Source organism: Petaurus breviceps, unplaced genomic scaffold, assembly GCF_028583685.1.
Source record: "Petaurus breviceps papuanus isolate PSGF00001 unplaced genomic scaffold, PetGlider_PUasm1.0 90823, whole genome shotgun sequence".
NCBI classification, from domain to species: domain Eukaryota; kingdom Metazoa; phylum Chordata; class Mammalia; order Diprotodontia; family Petauridae; genus Petaurus; species Petaurus breviceps.
In genome coordinates this window covers 8,611,493-8,634,774 of record NW_027187352.1, presented here as the reverse complement: position 1 = coordinate 8,634,774, position 23,282 = coordinate 8,611,493, and the positions used below count along the sequence as shown (strand labels likewise).

Below are 23,282 nucleotides of genomic sequence, written 5' to 3'. Positions count from 1 at the left end.
GATGTTGTGGCCTAGTAACTAGTGCATTTTAAGGCTACATTGCTAGAAGCAGTGTTATAACATTTGTCCTCATGCCTCACATTGAGTATTGTCTTCGGTTCTGGACTGTACATTTTAGGAAAATTATTGATCATCCTGAGGAAGTCTTTAAGAAAATGACCAGAAATTTGAAGGAAATCAAAATTAATATGCTATGCAAGAATTTTTTGAAGGTCAAATCTAGTATTTATTGGTAACTACTCTATGCTAAATTCATGGTGGGGCTGAAAACAGGTGCAAATATTTTTTAGAGCAATATGGCAAAATACAGTGAGTCACAACCATTATGTAAAATTTTATTGTTTCAACTTTATAGTAAAAACATCTTTAAAAACAATTACCTCTCTGTGTGAAAATATTCATAGCTACTCTATTTGTGTTAGCTAAAAAGAGGAGACTAATCCCTGTCAAACAATTAGAAAGTGACAGAACAAATTATGATATATCAGTATAATAGAATATTTATGATGCTTTGAAAAATATAAGTATGACACATAAGGGGCGGCTAGGTGACGCAGTGAGTAGAGCACCGGCCTTGGATCCAGCCTCAGACACTTCACACACATACACAACACACTCACACACACACAAACTATCTGTGTGACCTTGGGCAAGTTACATAACCCCAATTGCCCTCCACAAAGCAAAAAAAAAAAATGACACATATAAGGAAATATGAAAATATATCTATGAAGTGATGCAAAACAAAATTGGTAGAATTTCAACTGTATTTTTATTAATTGCAGCAATATAGAAAGAAAAGATAGATAGAAACCCCATTTACACATCAAAGTAGTCATAGTATCTTTCATAGTAGCAAAGAAATGGAAACCTATCCATTGATTGGGGAATGGTTTAATCAATTGTGGTATAAGAATGGGATGAAATACTATATGCTGCTCTTTCTAAAGTTATCAATGATCTCTTAGTTGCCAAATCTTAAGACTTTTTCTCAGTTTTCATCTATTTCAACCTGTCTGGAGTATGTGAAACTCTTAACCAGACCACCCTTTCCATACTGGATATTTTATCTCTGAGCTTTTGTGACATGGCTTTTATTTAATAATGATGATGATGATGATAACAATAATCATAACAAACATATAGCACTTTAAAAATATTTTCCCCGATTACATGTTAACATAATTTTTAACAATCTTTTTTTGTTGTTATTTGAGTTCCTTTCCTCCATTCCCTCCCCCCTCTCTGAGATGACAAACAATCTGATATAGGTTAGACATGTGCAATCATGTAAAACATTTCCCTATTAGTCATTTTATACAAGAACCCTCAATAGGAAAAGAATGAAAGGAAAAAAATGGAAAAAGAACATCTTTGGTTCTGTATTCGATCAATATCAGTTCTTTCTCTGGAGATGGATAGCATGTGTCACGAGTGTTTGGGGATTCTCTTGGATATTACCGAGAATAGCTAAGTCGTTCAGTTCTTCATAGTACAATATTGCTGTTACTGTGAAACGTTCTCCAGGTTCTTCTCACTTCACTTTGCATCTGTTTAGCTAAGTCTTATCCGGTTTTTCTGAAATCATCCTGCTTGTCATTTCATTTAGCACAATAATATTGCATCACAATCATATACCACAACTTGTTCAGTCATTTGCCAATTGATGGGCATCCCCTCTATTTCCAGTTTATGTAGCACTTTAAGATTTGCAAAGAACTTTGCAAATATTAGCTCATTTTATCCTTACAATAGCCCTGGGAGATAGATGAATGATTATCCTGATTTTATAAGATGAGAAAAATAAGGCAAATAACCATTAAGTGATTTGTCTAGGGAAATCCCTGAGGCAGGTTCTGAACTCAGATCTTCTGATTTCCAGATTCAGTATTCTAGCCACTTCTATCTGTTGGACTATTTTCAGTGCCCTTTGTTGATTCATAATCCATGTAATGTCCCCCGAGTATACTGCAAGGTTCCTTCCTGGGTTTGCTTCTATTCTTTCTTTACACTCTCACTTAGGGACTTTATTGTCTCCCTTGGGTTTAATTATTATGTCTCTGCAGATGACTTCCAGATCTGTATTTATAAGCCTGAACTGCAGTCATGCATCTTCAACTGCATATTAGTTTTTTCAAAACCTGATGTTCCCCTAAGCATCTCAAACTCTTCAGGTCAAAATTGAACTCACTGTCTTCTCACGAATCCCAAACCACCTGTTTGAAATTTCCTTGACTTCAGATTCTCCTTAATTCCACATATTCAGTCACTTGCCAAATCTTGTCATTTCTATTTCCATATTTCTCACAGGGCCAGCAGCCTACTAAAGCTCTTTCTCACCTCTTCCCTGGATAGTTGGAGTAGCCGCCAAATGTTCACCCTGCCCTAATCTTTTCTCATCTCTAATCCATCTTCTATGTGACTGCCCAAGCGTTTATCCAAAAGTGTAGGTCTGACCATGATACTCCTTTTATTCAGTACGATCCTTGAGAATCAAATATAAGTTCCTCTTTTCAGCTTTTAAAGTTCTCCACGACATGGTCCCAGTCTAAATTTTTTTTTTGCCTTTTGGAGGGCAATTGGGGTTAAGTAACCTGCCCAAGGTTACACAGCTAGTATTTTTGTGTGGGTGTTAAGTGTCTGAGGCTAGAATCGAACTTGGGTCCTCCCAGCTCCAGGGCCGGCGCTTTACTTACTGTGCCACCTAGCCAACCCCCCCCCCCCCCCCCGTCTAATTTTCTAACTTTGTTATACATCATTACAGTACATTTACTGTAGTCTTCAGTCCCTTTTAATGCTCTTCACATATGCAATTTAAACATTTTTTTTTTTTTGCTTTTTGGAGGGCAATTGGGGTTAAGTGACTTGCCCAAATTCACATAGCTAGTAAGTGTGTCAAGTGCTTGAGACAGTGCTCTAGTCACAGCACCACCTAGTTGCCCTACCAGCTCTATTCTTTTTTTTTTTTTTTAAAGCAATTGGGGTTAAGTAACTTGCCCAAGGTTACACAGCCAGTTTTTTTTTGTGTGTGTGTGGGTGTTAAGTATCTGAGGCTGGAATGGATCCCAGGTCTTCCTGACTCTTACTCACTGCACCACCTAGCCCCCCCTGCCAGCTCTATTCTTGATACAATCTTGAGTCCCTGATTTTATGATTGCATCAAGATACTAATTTTATTTCTACCCCAAACTTTGGCTGCCATCCTTTACTTTGTGTAAGTATATTCCAACCAATGTTATTTTACAAAAACATTGTTATTATATATTCTTACCAAACTTCACTCTAACATTATGGTATGATATCATCTAATTGATCATATATAACATAGTTTCTCTGAAGCTATCTACTGTGTTAGTTCCTGGGGTGAGGTGGGTGGAAGTGGGGCTGCCTTATGTCTTATTTGGCATTAGGTATCTCTCAAGTTCTCTCCCAGCTCTGCCCCTTTTTCACCCATGTGACTTCAGGTCTCAGGCAAATTACTTAACATTTCTAGACCTCAGCTGCCTCATTTGTAAAATATGAGAGGATTGAGTCAGATGATCTCTCACATCTATAAATCTATAATTCTACAAACAAGATTGGAGCGTGAATTTATATTTTTTCCACCACATTTAATAAAGTTAAGTACATGCTTCTCTGTACTTTTAAAAGGGGCTAATCCTGAACACTGTGTTCTTCTAGGTAGGTTGCTGCTCTGGTGGTATTCCACATACTGTCACTGTGTTGTAAATGGGAGACGTCCTTCACACAGTAGCAGTGAATACTGACAGTCCCCTATAACATAAAATGTCAACAGTTAGATTGTTTTACCCTACCTTTTGTTCCTGTGACTCCTGTGAAATAAATAGAAAGCATAATAATGATGAAAATCAGTTCAATAATAAGTTTCTTAAGGAAGATTAATGTTTGAAAATATTTCTCTTGGTGCTATTTTGTAATATTCTTTTATGCTATATTCTTGTAACTCAAATAGACTTGAAAATGGTAAATGAGTTGTGCACATTATGTCTTTTCCCATCCGTTGTGGTTTAAAATAGCAATATTCTTGAAATTATACAAAGTTTAAAACAGAAATATTAACCTTTACATATAGTTATTATCTGATATGTACCTGGTCTGTTTCAGCGTTCTGTTTAGTAAATTTTGCCATTGATTTCCCTTGACAGAAAAGCCAAGATTTTCTCAGGGGAAAAAGAAAAACTTCAAAGTGAAATGTATGCTAAGACTTGTGAGAACCATAAAAGCTTCTGTGTAATTAACTGTTTTCTGTTTTTGTAGAGGAGGAATTAAAATTGAAAGATGAGAAGGTGAAAGTGGAGGAACCAGCAAAAGAATCAGAAAATCGGTCTGTACCCACTATCTTGGAAGAGAATCCTGTGAAAATTGAGAAACTAGAAGAAAAAGAACTTGTGAAAACGCCAGTCATAGTAAAGCTAGAAAAACCTTCACTAGAGAATGAGGAGAAAAAGATCCCCAAAGAAGAGAGTGATTCCTTCAAGGAGAATGTTAAACCTATTAAAGTTGAGGTAAAAGAATGCAAAGTGGAACCAAAAGATGTTAAAAGTAGTACAGAAAGAATGACGATTCACGAACCTGAGCGATTAGAGATTGGCATTAAGCCTCCTCCAGAAATTATGGAGAAATCAACTGAAGAAACTGAAAAATTAAAAAATGACCAGCAAGCAAAGATACCCTTGAAAAAACGGGAGATTAAATTGACTGATGATTTTGACAGCCCAGTCAAGGGACCTTTGTGTAAATCAGTGACTCCAACAAAAGATGCCTTGAAAGAGGAGGTGAAACCTGAGGAGGAGATTTGTAAACGAATTCCCACAATCATGGCTTTGTGTCCTGAGGGGAAACAGCTAGTCAATGGAGAAGTTAGTGGTGAAAAAAACACTCCTAGGAATAAGACAGAGCAATTAGAAACCAAGCTCTACAGTATAAAGGAAGGGGGTAGTCACCCATCCAAAGAGAAAAATGGCTTGGTGGTAGACAATGGGGCAGAATCCTTGATGACTCTAAATAAGAGCATTAAAACAAATGAATCTGGGAAAGAGGGAGAGGGCCCTACTCAGAGAGGGCAAGGACTTGAAGAACCTGGTCCTCCCGAAACTGAAAAAACTCTTGAGGACACTTCCGAGATGGCAGAGGATCTTTCTTTGAAAACAGCTTTTTCCACCACTGAACCCTGTGCCAAGAAAGTTGAAGAGAAATCTTCAGCCAAAAATAAGAAGGACAAACGGCCTCCACTCCTAGAATGTCTAGAAAAGTTAGAGAAGTCCAAGAAGACCATTCATGAGAAGGACACATCAAAACTGAGTCCCATACCTGAAGAGATTACAAAGAACATTGTACATCCAGAGAAGACACTGAGCTCTCCAGAAGCGGCAGAGATCTCCCTGCCTTCTGCTTCTCCTGATTATGAGGAGAAAGCAGCCTCTGAAAAAGATGGGTTAGATTCCAAAAATACAAAGCCCAGTGAAGATAGCCATGCCCTGGAGAAAATGGACCCTGAGGTCCTCAAGGAAGAAGTAGAACTTAGTAAGGCTGGAGTTGATAAATTAGATGGTAGCCAACCTTCTAAAATAGAAGACTCTTCAGAGACCAAAAAGGGATCCACCATGCAAAAAAGTAAATTTAAATATAAATTGGTTCCTGAGGAAGAAACCACTGAAACAGAAAATAAGGAAATAACATCTGAAAGGCAGAAAGAAGGCATCAAGTTAACAATCAGGATCTCTAGCAGGAAGAAAAAACCTGACTCTTCTTCAAAGGTTCTAGATACAGAAGTAAAGGAGGAGACACAAAAGGAGGAAGAGAAAGTAACTCCTGCTCGAACTTTAAGAAGATCACCAAGAATATCTAGACCTACTGCAAAAGTGGCTGAGATAAGAGATCAAAAAGCTGATAAAAAACGAGAGGAGGAAGAGAAAGGAGAAGACTCAGCATCTATCCAAAAACAGGACAAAAAGGAGAACTCAAGGAAACCTGATAAGGATACTAATTCTAAAGTCAACAAGGTAAAACTATATACTCATTATTTTGACTCTAGGAATAGATTCATTTTTAGTTAGAAATATTTGAATCTTTGTGTGTCTACAGTTCTTTGAACTGGATTGATAGGTGATACTTTTAAATTCAGATACCTAGTTCTAGAAAATGAAGATATTCAAGTAGACCTAAGTGTCTTGTTCTAAATTCTTTTGTTCTATGAACATGGTAACTTGAGTGTCTTTTTTAGGCATCCTCAGAATGATACGAGGTCTCAGGTCATATAAGATTTGGTTCATTTTAAAATATAATTTTAATTTACTCTTGAAGCCAGGATTTCTCCCAGCTTGTGTTTCAGTGATTTAAAATACTAATTGGTGTAACATAAATAAGTAAATAATTAATAGAGTTTGATAACCTACTTGGAAGTATTGATTTTTATTTTAGAGTCTTTTCTGCATTTTTACACCTTCATCCTATTTATTAAGAAGTGGCAAAAAGACATGTTTTCATTGTCTTCTTTCCTTAGTTGTATTTGCATAAGGAACATAAAAGTAACTCACAAAACAAAAATGTTGTTTTCTTTCTGTTAGAATCTTTTGCACTATCCTAGTATATCTGTGATATAGAATATGTAATGTGATATATAGTAATATAAGGTTTATAGAATGTGTGCATTGAATTGACTTCTGTTCTATGAATAAGCAGAACTTTTAAATATCTTTAAGTATCATGAATTTTGTTGTAAGATGATTGGTTAAAAGAATTGGAGGTAATTTGTCTAGAGAAAGACTCAGGAGGAACATAATCACTTTCTTCAAATATTTGCATAGCAGTCTTGTGGAAGAGGGAGTAGATTCCAGAAAGCAGAACTAGGTCAGAATAAAGAGAATACAAATTACTTTGAGACAAATTTTAGTTCACACTAAAGAAAAATTGTCTAATCATCAATTAAATAAACATTTGTAAAGCACCTAATATGTGCAAAATGCTGATAGCCCCGGGGTCTCCTTTCTTGAGAATAAGTTTCCTGTGCTAAGAAATGTTCAAATAGAAGTTAGATGATTCCTTTTTTCGGTATACTGTGAAGGGCATTCATGCCTCCAGTAGAGGAGTAGATGACTACTGAAGTCTCATACAACTCTGCAGTTCTAGGATTTACTTCTGGCTTGTTTAGATTTTTAAATTCCCTTTACTTTCTAATTAGAATACTTTTATAACAGCAGTTTGTGAGAGTCAGTGATCGATACTTAGTGTTATAAGATAAACATACTACCACTTTTTATTTTATCCTAGATGAAATCTAAGAACAAAGTCCGGTGGACGGGTTCTCGAACACGTGGTCGATGGAAATATTCTAGCAATGATGAAAGTGAAGAATCTGAGAGTGAAAAATCATCTGCAGAGTCAGAAGAGGAGGAAGAAAAAGAAACTGAGGAAGTTGTGCCAGCAGATGATGATGAACCATGCAAGAAATGTGGCCTTCCCAATCATCCTGAGCTAGTATGTCCCTGTTATAAATCCATCCCTTTCAAATCCGTGGCTTGTAATAGCTGTTACTGAGCATCCTAGTTGTAGCATGTGAATTAGATGTTTCTTTCTTTGCTGTCTTTTGTTATCCCTTTGTTCCACGTGGTTTAAGGAGTTATAAAAGGAATTTTTAAACAGCATCTATGGGGCAGCTAGGTGGTACAGTGGATTAGAGTGTGGGTCTTGGAGTCAGGAGGACCTGAGTTCAAATCTGGCCTCAGACACTTGTGTGACCCTGGGCAAGTCACTTAACCCCAACTGCCTTGCCAAAAACAACAGCACCAATAACAGAAGAATGTCTTTTGCATCCTATCTTAACTGAAGTGAGAAAACATTGAAGGGAACAGAAACAGAATATTGCCTCGTGAGCCATTGTCTCATCTAATCCTTACAGCAACCCTATGAGGGAAACAGGATAGCAATTACTAACTTCTCTAGGTCTCAGCTTTCTTTTTTGTTCAGTAAAGTGATTCAACTAAATAGATGATCTTTCAGATTTCCTTTGACTCTAAAAATTCTATGAACCTGGGGCAGCTAGGTGGCGCAGTGAATAGAGCACTGGCCCTAGAGTCAGGAGAACCTGAGTTCAAATTCATCCCTAGACACTTAACACTTACTAGCTGTGTGACCTTGGGCAAGTCACTTAACCCCAATTGCCCTAATTTTCCCCCTCCAAAAAGCAAAAAAAAAAAATTTTCTATGATCCTGTTTTCCTCATTTTACAATTGCAGAAACTGAGGTTCAGGACAGTTAGGTGATTTGTCTAGTCATGTAGATAGTAAGTAACAGGACCAGAAGAAGAATACAGACCCAAGGAGTGTTAGTCCAATAGGCCAGTCTGTTTTACTAGACTATGCTGCATCATAGCATATATTGAAGTTAAGACTGAGAATGAGAAGGATATTTATAGAATTATAAATAATTTCTTGAAATGATGCACTATCCTAAAAGTTCTTTAATAATAATAGCATTTCTGGTGTATGTAAACCATGTTTGAAGTCTTGATTGAATCACAGGAGGATACTCATTCTTGTTGCCTTAAAATAAACAGCCCAAATAGACAGAATAAAATAGTGAAATTATACAAGATTGCTCAGAGGAATAGTGGGAGCTTTTTATGATTTTTTTTTTTTGGTGTTGAGTGTACTTTTTCAAAGTGAATAGCCCAGGTCAGGAGAACTAGAAACTAACATTTGATTTATTTGTGTGCCACAAGAGACAAATTCTTAGTATCTGGTGAAGAAGCCTTCCTGTTGGGGGATAGAGAGTCATACAGTTTTGCCTAGAGTTTAGAATACCTGGATGGTAAGAAGATGAGATAAGATTAGTTAAGGTAAGGTGGTACTAGCTTGTCAAAGAATTTGGAGACTGCTCTGAGAAGTTTGAATTTATATACTGTAAGGATTTTGAGCAAAAGAATGATGCAACCAGATGTCTACATTAAGAAAAATACTCAGGCAATAAGTGAAGGGAAAATTGGACTACCTAGCCAATCTATTACATGACATTTGAATGAATATTCTTGGTGAAGACTGTAAATACCAAACAGTGAAGAGACTGTGACTCGAAAGCAAGCCATTCTGGGATAGAATTTTGTGTCGTGTTCACAGTATAGGCAGTGTGCTATGAGAGAACCACAAGATTCTTCGTTTATGCTCTCAAATGTAGATACTTTGGATGCTTTTCTAGGTTCACCTTGCAATCGTTATTTCAGTGATATAAAGTTAAGTTATGTAGGAGCATCAGTAATAGTACTAAATAGTAATAAATCTGCCATGATAAGCATATAATGGGAAATTAATATGAAGATGGACTCCAGCATCTTTTGTCCAGTATCTGTACATCTCTGTGGTCAATGATGAGTGGATTGGTAAAGCTTACAGCACCCTTATCCTTGGCATTCTTCTGACAAGTGTTTAACTTACTGCAGGGGAGTGACTGCAGCCCTGACAATAGTATCCATGAACTGCTTATACTGGGCAGGTGGTCATTGATTTAGTAAGTTTTAAGTGCTCACCATATTCTAGGGGTATGCACTAGAGTTCTCTGTAAAGAATAAAATCCTTCAGTATTTACTCCTGGCACAGAGTACTTTGGACACACCCTTTTTTTCTCTCTACACCAGGGACAAAAACAGAGAAATATTTACAAAACAGCACCCTTATGAGTTAATAATAAATATTTTAAATCTAATTTAAAATAATCTTAAAACAGATATGTAAATGATTTGTTATCCTGAAATTTTATTAATAATGTGTTGAAGCAGTGTGTATGTTAAAATAGAAGGTGTACTGAATTTGGAATCAGAGGCCCTGGGTTCATCCTATCTCTGAAACATTCTGTGATCTTGAGCAGGGCAGGGAACTTCCATGGGCCACAGTTTCCTTATCTGTGAAATTATGTTGAGCTAGAGGCCCTGCTGGCATCCCTTACTTCCTTTGTACCTGGTGCCAGCAGTATAAACTCAGAAAAAGAAATAGTCCCTAGTCATAAGGAGCTTGTATTCCAGTGAGATTTGGGAAAGTATTTACGTATGTTATCTCATTTGGTCGTTACATTCATGATACTACTAATATAATTAGAATTGAATATGTTAACAATTTTAAAATGAAATTTGCATTGTGATGGTATTCCTTGTGATGAAATTTGATCTGTTGTATGTACAATCAGTAAAATGGGGGACCCACAGATTGAATGTTTTACTCAAAAAGTTTATGTATGCTTTACATTTAGCTAACATGTTATTGTGCTTTAAAGCACTTTTGCATATGTATGTTATGTAATGTCATCACAATCTATTAATGTCAAGGTAGGTATTATCCTTAGATAAAAATCACATCAAACTCTGAACTTCAGGTTTTACAAATAAGTAAACTGGGGCTCAGGAAGATTTTTTTTTTAAGTAACCTGACTTTAATTAATTTAATTCAGCAAACATTTAGTGCCTCCTGTGAGGAAACTACTGCGATACACTGAAAATACCTCCTAAAGGAGGTTACCAGCCATTTCAGATGTGATATGTTTATAAATAAGTTTGCTATGAGAGTCAAAAGGTATTGCTAGGAAAATTTGAGGAGGCCAGTAATTACTACTGAGTTTACCAGTTCATAAATTTAGAAGGTCGTTTCCATGGTGAATACTCAATAGAGAAGCTTCAGTTTAATTTTGCATCAGGATAAACAAATTACAAAATAAATGAAGTCGGAACCTTTAGTGCTCATTGGGGATCAGTCATTACTTGCCTCCAGTGAGTAGTTTCTTGGTTTGTCCTACATTGACAATTCTAACTTCCCCTTAAAAAGATATCAGGAGGGGCGGCTAGGTGGTAAAGCATGGCACCAGAGTCAGGAGGACCTGAGTTTGGTTCCGGCCTTAGACACTTAACACAAAAAAAACTAGCCGTATAATCTTGGGCAAGTTACTTAACCCCAATTGCCCTCCAAAAGGCAAAATAAATAAACAAACAAACAAACAAATAAATAAATAAATAAATGAAAATCAGGAAATCAGGCATCTCTTGGTCACATACTGAATGAAGTAGTGGACTAGTAAGTGGCAGAGGTAGGACTAGAAATCCAGTCTTCTCTTTTCTAGTCAGTGCTCTCAGCTAAACTACATTGCCTTCCAATTGAATCAGTCACAACTTAGGACACATTTTCCTATAAAAACAATGTTGTAAGTAGTACTTAGTGTCCCAGGCCCATATTCCTGTAATGCAGCCTATAATGCACATCAGTTGGAATGCCAAACAGCACGCCTCAAAAAAAACATTGTAGTTTATAGTGGAAAGCACCCCAAGGCCATGTGATATATCCCATCTGAAAAATGGAGATGATACTTTTCCTGCTTCTAGGGCTAAAGGGAGGACATATTGTAGAAAACTTAAGGCACTATATAAATGTGAGCTGTTATTGTTATGAACATGAATCATTTTCATAAATCAGGACCCTGGAAGCATAGGCTGTGAAAGGGATTTGGAGGAGGTCAAAGAAGAGACTTTCCTCCTCTTTTTCAGGGAATGAGACTGGCCTTTTGGAAAAATTTAAAGTAGACTTTATCATCTTCCTTTCATTCACATTTATCTCCTGCCTCCAAGCATACCTGTCTTCAGTTTCTATAGGCACTCAAGCTGTATGCTTCTATTGAGTCTGAAGATTTGGATTTGCATGAGGCTTCTCCTGTCACATTAACACTCTGAACATCTTTCCTCGTTTTAAAACATAAATTATGCTTAGATTATTGGGAGAAAGTGTTTTGTAAACTGTAGCTCTCTCTCTCTCTCTCTCTCTCTCTCTCTCTCTCTCTCTCTCTCTATATATATATATATATATATATATATATATATATATATATACCTATACATATATAGGTATATATGAGCTTCATAACCAGCCTGAGATTTGAGGAAAAATAAAGATTCTGAAAGACTTTGAAGAGTATGGAGAAAGAATACTGTGATGAAAAGCAGTTGTCCTGAGAGCCAAGCTATTTCGATTGATGCCCTTGTCCTATCTATAACCCTGGCCCGGTCTCATTTTCATTGTATATAAAAAATTGGGAGTACAGGGAATTCAAATAGGTGATCTCAGAGGTCTCTCTAAGCTATAACTCTATGATTTTATCTTTTCTAAAAATGGAGTAATTTAATCTTTCCCATAGAATTAGGGTGACATTGATCTTTTTTTATTTCCAGATTCTTTTGTGTGACTCATGTGACAGTGGATACCATACAGCTTGCCTTCGACCACCCTTGATGATAATTCCTGATGGAGAGTGGTTTTGTCCCCCTTGCCAACACGTATGAGACCTTTGTTTGTACTCACTATATATAATCAGTGTTTTTAGATTTAAATTAATAATACCTGGCATCTCTATGGCATCTTTTATCCTCAGAGTAATCTGTAAACACTATTTGTGTCTTGTACAGATTTCTGTACTCACAGAAACTGATGAATTATCAAAAAATATAATAGCATCTCTTAAAATGCTGCTTTTTTTTCTGAAGCAACCCTCTCACTCTTCCTGTCCCATTCCTCTTCATTTATATATAACTCTTAATTTTCACTTTATTTTGATTTGTATTTGCCTCAGACTTACACATTTGCTCCAGCTTTAAATTAATGCAAGTGAATATTTTACTTTCATTCATCTTTGGTTTCATTCTCCTTTTGTTTTTTGCCTCTCTGCTTGCAAACAGGAATTTTTTTTTGTTTTAGGAGAGATAAAAATGTCACTTCTTGGATGTTTCTCCAGATGAATTCCTTTGCAATGTTGAAGGGATGAGATATAGGACTTTGTGTGGAGGCCCTATTATTCTACCTCTCACCAAGTGTAATAGACTTTATATCCTGGCTTTGTTTTACAAATGAATAAAGATTTTGTATTACTCAGTGAAGTTGCCACATCCAGGCACATCTTTATCAGTTCAGTATGGATCAGTTCTGTTTTAACTTAGTATCCATTTATCTCCCTCTGGTATCTTAGTTTTTCTTTTCTTTATCTCTTTTTGTATACATGTTGGTCAGATACTGCTCCAGCATGAATCCCTGCCAACACTCTATGTAAGAAGTATGTATCCCTGCATAACTGATCATTACCTGTTATCCTCAAGAGTGCTTCACTTCAGAGAATTAGAACTTATGTTGAGTTCAGTGGAGCTCTGAGCCTTTAGTTTACCTGTCCCAGTGTTTCATTGGTCTCATGTAACATGCAACCCTCCTTTGTCATTAACGTCAGTTAACTAAGAAATATCAGATTATTTAGCAGAAGTGTTTTCCTCATATAGAAAATTGACATTGGGGCGGCTAGGTGGTGCAGTGAATAGAACGCCGGCCCTGAAGTCAGGAGGACCTGAGTTCAAATGTGGCCTAGGACACTTAACACAAAAACTAGCCGTGTGACCTTGGGCAAGTCATTTAGCCCCAACTGCCCCTCCCAAAAAAAATGCCAATAAATTTACCCCCCCCCCCCAAAAAAAATCGACATCTTAACTCTTTTTCCTTACAGAAACTTCTCTGTGAGAAGCTAGAGGAGCAATTGCAGGATTTGGATGTTGCCTTGAAAAAGAAGGAACGTGCTGAACGAAGGTACTAAAGGTGTTGTATAGGGATGTTCACATTGATTTATCTTGCAGAGCTTCAAATCAACTAACTAGCCAAGTGTTTCTTGAGGGTCCATGATATTTCCAACAATGTGGAGGGTAAAGAAGAATGTAAATCTTGCCTATATTTAAATGTTTTGAAGGAGTTACCCTACTAGCATGAGAACGAGTGTGTGTGTGTGTGTGTGTGTGTGTGTGTGTGTGTGTGTGTGTGTGTAGGTAGGTATATAGGTCCTCCAAATTGAGGACCTAAAATGAGATTCTGTGAAAAATAAAATTATAATCAAATAAAAATTATGTAAAGTTCACTGTGATGCCACACAATTGCATAGAACTGACCGTAGAGGTTGTCCAATGACTATATCTGTGGAATATATGCTCTGGCATGTTTTTGCCAGACTGGAAAGGTGTCAGATCCAGTTATGGCAATGAATGGTTTCTAGATGTGTACGGAAAAGCATATTACCAATAGGTTGATCACTTGGTGAGGAATTCTTTGGATAGGGCAACCCATGAAACAAAGGAAAATAGAAAATGGCCCCCACTTCTTCTATTTGTGCTTTAATGATGGTAGTAAAGCATTAGAAAACAGGACAGAGGATACTAAGAGCTACATAGTCTTTAGGTCTTTGATAAATGTCACTGTATTCATTAAATATAAGGTGCAATGATCGTTGTATAGTCATAATACAAGAGCAGGGACTCTTAACCTTCATAGTGTCATGAAGCCTTTTGGCAATCAGTCTGGCAAGGCCTGTGTATCCCTTTGCAGAATTATCTTTTTAAAGAAATACAATAAAGTACATAGGACTAGAAAGCCATTTTATTGAAATACAGGTATGAAAAGATTTAAAAGTCCCAGTTCATAGACTTCAAAGTAAGAACTCCTGTACCAGATGAACATAATCTTTACAATTTTGAGAATTGCTTAACAAAACCAGAATTCAAAAGGAAGTTAAATCTAAATGGAAGGATACCTACAGCTTCTTGAAAAGGCAAAGAAAGGAACAAACAGTGAGTTTTAGTATGCATCCAAAGGCAACAAGAAACACAACTTTATTGGGTATTTTGTCCTTTTATATAGTATTCATGAAAAGTATTTTCAGTCAAACCAGCATGCAAATAGTTATCCATTGCCATGGAGAAGTTGAGAAATTATGCAAAGAATGTTATAAACCTCTCCAAATTAAATTAATATATATATGTAAATAATTGTAATATATGTAAAAAATATTATAAAATAATATGATGCTTCATAGCTTCAGTGTGAAGATGGGTATAAGTGAGGACAGCAAAATCTATATTGGGAAGTTTGGTCAAAGAGTTATGAATGAGAGAGCCTTGAGACCTATAAACTTTTACATATAAGCTCATATCTATACAGTTATGAACATTTAAAAAATAATCAGCAGGCAGTGGACATGTTGCACAGTAAGGAGCGTGACCAGAAATGAATTGTATTTTACCATCATTACTGATGTGGGAGTCATTTTTTAGTCAGCTGTAGATCTTTTGTTAGGGCAGAGATCAAAATTGATACAGAACTAAAAGAAAAAATGAAAATGAGAAAAAAGTTTTGACCTGGTCTAATTAAATATACTACTGACCAGTAGAAATCAGGTTTCAAAATGAGAAGACCACAGAACCTAAAAACATTGCTAGCCAGCCATCACTTGACCCAGAATGGCAGCCAAGGACAACACTGGTTCAAAATATAAACTCATTTATAAAGTCTAAGACAGAAAACGAGTGGTGCATTATGAGCCTAATAAAACAGTGGAGGGAAGAACCAATTTAAAGATAGCAAAATCCACCTGAGGATATTGAAAGGTAAGAATGGAAGGACAACAAACAGACCAAAAATGGGAAAGATGTGTAAATATCTTCACTATCAAGGACAATGGAGCTACTGCATTTGAATTCTAATATCACAGTCCCAGATGCACTTTTAGTGGAAGTGTAATTGAAGAAAACTAATATGGGGAAAGCTGAACCAAAGGGGCCTGTGCTAGAGATGACACAGTTGTGATGATATTGATGGATAGATTCTTCAGCATTCTAAAGGGGGAAGATATCAATGATATAGAAACTGAACAGATATGAGCTTCTGTCTGCAAGAAAAAGCATCTCAGACATTACCATTACCACCACCCCCAGAAAAGGACAATTAAGAGTAATACTGATCTTACTGATCAATATATCTGTTTTCCTATCTACATATCTGTTTTGAGAATAATCCACAAGTATCAACGGTGTCTTTTATGAAGGCATTAGAAGAGTTTAGGCAGACTTTCATAGTATACAAGATCCCAATATGCTACCTGTTGACTAAAACAGTATTTACTCAATAGAGGAGAAAAAAAAAACACCTTAAAGTCTCTCTTCTAACAAAAACAAAAATTGTGTTCAGCAGTCCTTTGATCATTAATATTAAATGCAGCATAAAACTGGCATTAAGCACTTTCCTGGATCAAGCACAGAGTTGCATTTTAGCTTTCTGCTTTGTCACCCAGCTGAAATTCCTCTCTGCCAAATCCAGTGATCTCTTAATTGCCAAATCCAGTGGTCTTAGTTCTCATTCTTCTTTAACTTTGTGCAGTATGAGACATTGTTGATTACAGTCTCCTCCTATATACAATTATCTCTTCTACATCACAACTTTCCCCATCACAATTTCAATACATTGTGAATCAGTATAAGAAATTAAATGGGAATTTTTTGGGACTTTTGTGGAAGCCGCAGATGACACGTGAAGGTCGGCAGACAACAGAGAAAAGACAACTCAGAAGTGCATAAAATATGTGTATAGTATTGTATAATATTAATGTATTTGGTCTTTTAATACCATAATAATTAAGATTTCTCGTCTGGTACAGAGGGAGGGCCAGAAAGTTTTACATGAATTTTTCAGATAGCAAGGGAGCTGCACCAGTAACCCCCTACTATGGGGAAGGGGTAACTGTACTTTATGGTTTTTGATGACAAGCCTGTCTTCTGGTTCTCCTTTTACTTCCACTCATTTGCTGGCTCATCACATCATGCTGCTTAAGAGTGATTGTACCTGTCGTTTCTGTTCCTGTCCTAGTTTCTCCCATTTTAGTCCTGTATCACCACTTGCCCATTAGGCATTTGAGACTGGATGTCCTGGGGACACAGAGCTCATTCTTTTCTGCCTTCCACCTTACAGACTCTTAAGGCACTTCCATTTCTCCAGTCTCCCAGGTCTACGGTTTCAGCACCACCATTCCTTTAGTCTCTATGGCATTATCCACCATTCCTTACCCTCCTTATAATCAGTCATTAAGCATAGCCACTGCTGTGCTACAGGCTTTGTGCTGCAGCTTGTAAGTGTTTGAGATGGGATTCAAGCATAGTTCAGCCAGAGATAATGCAAAATACAACAGGAAAATCCATGCATGTGAGGCCTAAGCATGTCGTGATACATTATAATTTTATAATTTTTACATTATAAGATTTATAAATGAGAAGTAATGTAAATGAGGTGATGTAGTGGTTATTTGGTGAGAGTGACGTTTTCCTGCTTGCTCTGTTGGAATCCTCATGATGTCAAAATAACTCCAATAAGGGCGGCTAGGTGGCGCAGTGAATAAAGCACCAGCCCTGGAGTCAGGAGGACCTAAGTTCAAATGTGGCCTCAGACACTTAACACGAAAATTAGCCGTGTGACCTTGGGCAAGTCACTTAACTCTAACTGCCCTCCAAAAAGCAAAAAAATATATAACTCCAGTAAAACCCTTGGCACTTATGGTCAAATGTAAACTTATTGGAGAACATGGATAAAAATTCATGGAGAATGGACATGCATTATTTGAGGAGTGTATCATTGGATAGGATACCAAGACCCTTTAACAAATTGAAGTATCACGCAAAATTATTTTTTCTTTAATTATATGTAATAGAACATCAATTTTTAAACATTTATTTCAATTCAAATAATAGTGTTTTGTTAATTTTTATCATAACTTTTTAAATGCTACTTTTGTTGGCATATTTGACTAAAAAGTAATCATAGGCCATATTTATGCTTTATGTAAGTCAGATGTAAGGAGAAAGAGCAATTTATATTCAGACCACATCTTCCCAAAGTGAAGCTGCTTTTTTTTTTTTTTAAAGATTTTTCTTTTGGCTTTTTGGAGGGGGGAAGGTAGGACAATTGGTGTTATTAAGTTGCTTGCCCAGCTAGTTTTGTGTTAAGTGTCTGAGGCTGGATCTGAACTCAGGTCCTCCTGACTCCAGGGCCAGTGCTCTATTCACTGCACCACCTAGCCGCCCTGAAGCGATTTTCTTTTACAGGGAAACAAAATGCACACACATTGTAGCCTGTGGGTTTATTGTTGAGCCCCCTGTCTTTCACCTTGGTATCTTAAGAGTTTATTTACTCCTATGTAGTTATACTGTTGTTTCTCTTATAATCTTTCATTGAACCCAGAGAAGAATCACTCATTAGCATACAACTTTAGGGAAAGTTTCTGTTGTATGAGCCATTTTTTCAGTGTAGCTTACACTGTCTTTCTGCAGTAATAAAGCTGATCCTATACATTGAATATTTACTTATGCCTTGGAAAATGGATGTGCAGATAGATGCTTGTTGCATCTTTAGAGTCAGCTTGCATCACTGAGGAGGTGTGAAAATTTTATATTACTGACCTTAGTTTAGATAAGTAGGCTTTGCCAGCAGGGGGAAGCAGAGTACATAAGATTTCTGAAGAGGTAACACCGTAAATTATAAAGCAGCAAGCTTGACTTCAGTAGAAGGAAGAGATTTCTAAAGATTAGGTTGGTGCAAAAAATGGAATGAGCAGCTTCATAAAGTAATGAGTCTATGTCATTCGAAGTCATAAGATTTATAGAGGGAAGGAACAGCAAACTCTCCCTCATTTACACATTAGAAAACTAAGGCCTGATTTGTTAAGTGACTAATCTAAATTCATACAGGTCCTATAGCAAAACCAGGATTTGAACTTAAGTTTTCTGACTTCACATTTAGTAATCATCATCAGTAATAAAGTGCTGACCATGTGACAGACAGTGTGCTACATGCTTTATAGATATTATTTCATTTGATCCTTACAACAACCCTGGGAAGTAGGTGCTGTTATTATCTCCATTTTACACTTATGGAAACTGAGCCTTACAGAAGTTAAGCAAATTTTCCAGAGTTACAAAACTGGTTAGTATCTGAAGCTGGTTAGAAAGTCAGTTCTTCCTGACTCTAGGCATTGCATGTGTCACCTAGCTGCTTCTAGATGTTTTAATATTCTTTTATTATACTACAGTGCCTTTTCAGATAGAGACTGGATGACCAGTTGTCTGGACAGTTGTAAAATTGATGTGTGTAGGAAAAGATGTAACCCTTTTATTCTCTATGAATTCAGAGGGCAAAAGTAGGAGAACTGCACTTAATACTTCAGATAAGGGTTGGACTTGGTGACTGTTGAGGTTCCTTACAAATAAATTTAGAGTTTCAGCAACTCTGTTTTCTCATTTTCATTAGCCTTATATCTTCACAACTTAAGGGCACAGGAAATAAGAAGGTAATATGGTATGATTGAATAAGCCCTAGAGACTGGGAGTTGGAAAATGTTGAGACTTGTCTCAGAGCTGGTGTTTAACTCTGTGTTAACTTGGGCTAGTTCTGTAGGGTGTCCAAAAAAGTCTTAGTCTTACTAAGATGTAATCCTCTCTGGGACTTTATTCCTAATTTATAAAATGAACTAATTGGGCTAATGAACTCTAAAATCCTTCCTGATGCTAATAATTCAATATGATATGATAGTTGAAAATGCAAATAAATTAGGATGTAAGACAATAGGACCAAGGATTGACCCTGGGGAAATGTCTTCCTTCTTTAAGTGAAGCAGCCAAATATAGTGCCTAGAGAGCCATCTTTATAGTCAGGAAGACCTGAGATCAGTACCATGTTTTGAATGACACCCCCCCACCCCCCCCCAAATCAAATCGTAATCTTGTTCAGTTAGTATATATAAAGACAGTGTGTCATTTATAAATTTAATTTTAGTCTTTAGTATAAAATTAGTAGTTTTTTGTATTGGTAGTTCTTTGTACAACTCAGATAATATTTACAAAGCTTTCTTAAGGTAATTTTTTGTTTTGCTTTCTCTTTTTCGTTTAAGGAAAGAGCGATTGGTATATGTGGGTATCAGTATTGAAAACATCATCCCTCCACAGGTAAGGTGATATGCTTCTAATATAAAGTAAAAATATTGATAATTTCCAGCAAATCAAACTACCTGGAATGTAGCATGAAAGTTTATTATTTTTTTTTAACAATGTAAAAAGGTATTTTTTTAGAACCAAAATTTCAGCCCTTAAAAGTCATTACTGAAATTTAAAAATAAGAGAACTTTACATGCCAAAACACTATGTAAAGCTGATAATGTTTAATCATCAGTAGTGTGTTGCATTTTAAGCTTTTTTACTTAGTTGGTTCTTTTTTTTTTTCTTTTTGGAGGGTGGAAGGTAGGGCAGTTTGGGTTATGTGACTTGCCCAAGGTCACACGGCTAGTTTTGTGTCAAGTGTCTGAGAGCAGATTTGAACTCAGGTCCTCCTGACTCCAGGGCCGGTGCTCTATTCACTGTGCCACCTAGCTGCCCCACTTAGTTGTTTCTTTACCAAATTAAGTTCTTTCCCAGAAAATTAGATTATAATAAGGATTCTAAATAAGGTTAACTTGGGAAAAACAATTAACATTATTTGCCTTGTGTTCATTTGCTTACTTCAGTTGTATGTCTGTATTTCTTTCTTTCATCATCTCTGCCTGGCTTCCTTGACTTCCTTTAAATCCTAGCTAAAATCCCATCTTCATATAGAAAGACTTAAAAGCTAATCTGTTGCCTATTTCTAATTTATGTACAGTATACAGCTCCTTTGTACATAGTTACTGGCATGTTATGAGTTTCTTGAGGGCAGGAACATCTTTTTGCCTTTGTGTGTATCCTCAGTATTTAGCTCAATGCCTGGCACATAATAGGCACCTAACAAATGCTTATTGACTTACTAAATGACTGTGACATGTAGGGCAGTGTACTGAGCACTGGAGTTGATGCAGAGTTTAGGTAAGTTATAATCCTTGTGCTACAGTAGTTTACAGTCTTATAGGGTGATCACAATACTTAATAGGTGCATTGCAGAGATGACAAAATGATATCATAGATCGTGGGGGGAGCATCACAAACAACTCTGTCACTCAGTGAAGGTGTCACAAAAGGAGCATTGAATTGGACTTTCAAAATTGGGTTGGAATTCAGCAAATAGGAGAGGAAACATTCCAGACTGAGGGAATGGTGGGAACCCTCTCTGTTACAGGCAGGAAAGAGCACTAGGTTCTAGAAACAAAATAGGTCTGCTTGAAGAAGTTTCCCAAATTTGCAAGAAAATAGCATAAGGCTGGGAAGATAGATGGAGGCAAAAATGTGTTCTTTATTCAGTAGACAAAGAAGAATTAAATAATATTGAGAAAAAGAAAGGACTAGATCTCCACATAAGAAAGATAATCCTGGCTGTGCTATCAGTCAACAAGCATTAAGTGCCTATTGTTCAAAGCTCCAGGGAGACAAGTACAAAGGATGAAGCAGTCTCCTCTCAAGGAGTTTGCGTTCTAAGGGGAGAGACAAGTCCATGTACACATGTATACATATATGTGTGTGCATGCATATGTGTATATACATATGCATACACAGGCACTAGCCTTTTGGTGGTCTTCTTCAAGTTCTCCTGAAATTTCAAGGTACCAGTAGAATACATAACCTACATGATATAACTGACCAAGTACTTTACTTATAAAAGTCTTTGTGAGGTAGATAGGTACAAGATTTTTGTCCTATTTTACAGATCAGGAAATTGACACTCAGAGAATTTGAATGATATGGCCAAGGTCATACAACTTATCAAAGGTAGATATAAATTAAATTTAACAAGTACCTGCTATGTGTATAGCACTTGACTATTAACTAAGGAAGAAGGCTTAGTGATAGACTGTGTGTCTGTTTAAGTATTAGCCTGGCCTGGTAAAGTTGAAAAAAGCTGATAATTCTAGGCTTGACTAGATTGATGAGTTTTATTTTTCAATTATTAAGCATTTTTTCCTTCCTCTCATCCCTAACCCTACTAGAAAAAAGAGAAGAAAGAAAAAGGAAATTGTAATAACAAGTAGTCGAACAAAACAAATTCCCATATTGACCATGTTCAAAAATGTGTCATGGATGTTTCTCATTCCTCTCTATCATGAGCTATTCTTCATTAACAGTTCTTTGGAAATACAGTTATTTGTTGCATTGATCAGAGTTCTTAAGTTTTTTTGAGTTGTTCATTCTTACACTATTGATAGTATAAATTTTTATGGTTCTCATTTCACTCTGTATCAGTTCATAAAATTTTTCCTAGGTTTTTCTAAAACCGTTCTTTTTTACAACAATTATATTCTGTTACATTTGTGTAATGTAATTTGTTCAGCCATTCCTCAGTTGATAGAAATCTTTCTCAGTTTCTAGTTCTTTGATACTACAAAAAGAGTGACTATAAGTATTTTTGTGCATAAAGGGCTTTGCCCTCCTTTTTCTTTTTGACATAAAGGTCTGGTAGTGGGCACAGTTGAGTAACCTTGGGGGCATAGTTCCATATTACTTTCCAGACTGACCAGACCAATTCACAGCTCCAACAAGGTAAATGAGTTAGCCTATGAGTAAAGTGGTTTACAAACCTGAGATCATTATATAAATGCTAGCTTTTATGATTATTACATCAGTGTGCCTATTTTCCCATAGCACTGCCAACGTTTGTGCTTTTTCTCTTTGATTTGGGGCACTTTTTCCTGTGGGTATAGATAACTTGCTCAGTTAGATGCACAGTACATAGAGCACTGGACTTGGAATTAGGATGACTCATCTTTATGAATTCAAATCCAGCCTCTGACACTTACTAGCTGTGTGACCCTGGGCAGGTCACTTAACTCCTTTTGCCTAAGTTTCCTCATCTGTAAAATGAGCTAGAAAAGGAAATTGCAAACCACTTCAGTATGCCAAGAAAACCCCAAATGGGGGTTACAAAGAGTCAGATATAACTGAAGCAATTCCACAACAACAACAGATAACTTGGATTTCTTACTTAGGAAACTTCCATTCATATCCTTAGACCATTTGTCAGTTGGGGAATGGCTCTTATTCTTAAAATTTTTGAATCAATGCCTTCTATATCTTAGAAATGAGACCTTTTTTAGAGAAACTTACTACAAAGATTTTTTTCCCTAGTTAATTATTTCCCTTTTATGCTTCACAGGTGATGAATTTTAGATAAGACATAGTACAAGATCACTTGTTAAAGATTCTTACTTTTCTCTAGTAAATGCAAGGTGCTGCAGAATTTAGTTTGATTAGTTGCTTATATCTGTAAATTTTTGAAACTTGGTGTGATGGAAAGAACATGGTCTTTGCACATTTTATTGCAGTACATTTCTAGTTCTTCTCTACCTGTCAAACAAATATACATACAAGAAATGATGAGCTCACAGATGTATAATGGCTTGAAATAAGCAAATCTGTCTCACTTGGCCATTGGTTTTCTATCTCATCTGTGTTATTGGTGCTTACACTTTTAACAGAAGTTTGGCCTAAAGGCAGA

General features: G+C 36.4%; 1 protein-coding gene across 3 annotated transcripts in view; it reads left to right on the top strand.

The window, feature by feature from the left end:
* RSF1 (remodeling and spacing factor 1) overlaps positions 1-23,282 on the top strand; it is a 136,327-nt gene that overhangs the window by 80,822 nt on the left and 32,223 nt on the right. For all 3 annotated transcript variants that reach the window (XM_069070926.1, XM_069070925.1, XM_069070927.1), the window contains 5 exons: positions 4,279-6,023; positions 7,291-7,497; positions 12,218-12,322; positions 13,531-13,610; positions 19,780-19,834. In XM_069070926.1, coding sequence (XP_068927027.1) covers positions 4,279-6,023; positions 7,291-7,497; positions 12,218-12,322; positions 13,531-13,610; positions 19,780-19,834 — 2,192 coding nt within the window. The remainder of the gene's footprint in view (positions 1-4,278; positions 6,024-7,290; positions 7,498-12,217; positions 12,323-13,530; positions 13,611-19,779; positions 19,835-23,282) is intronic.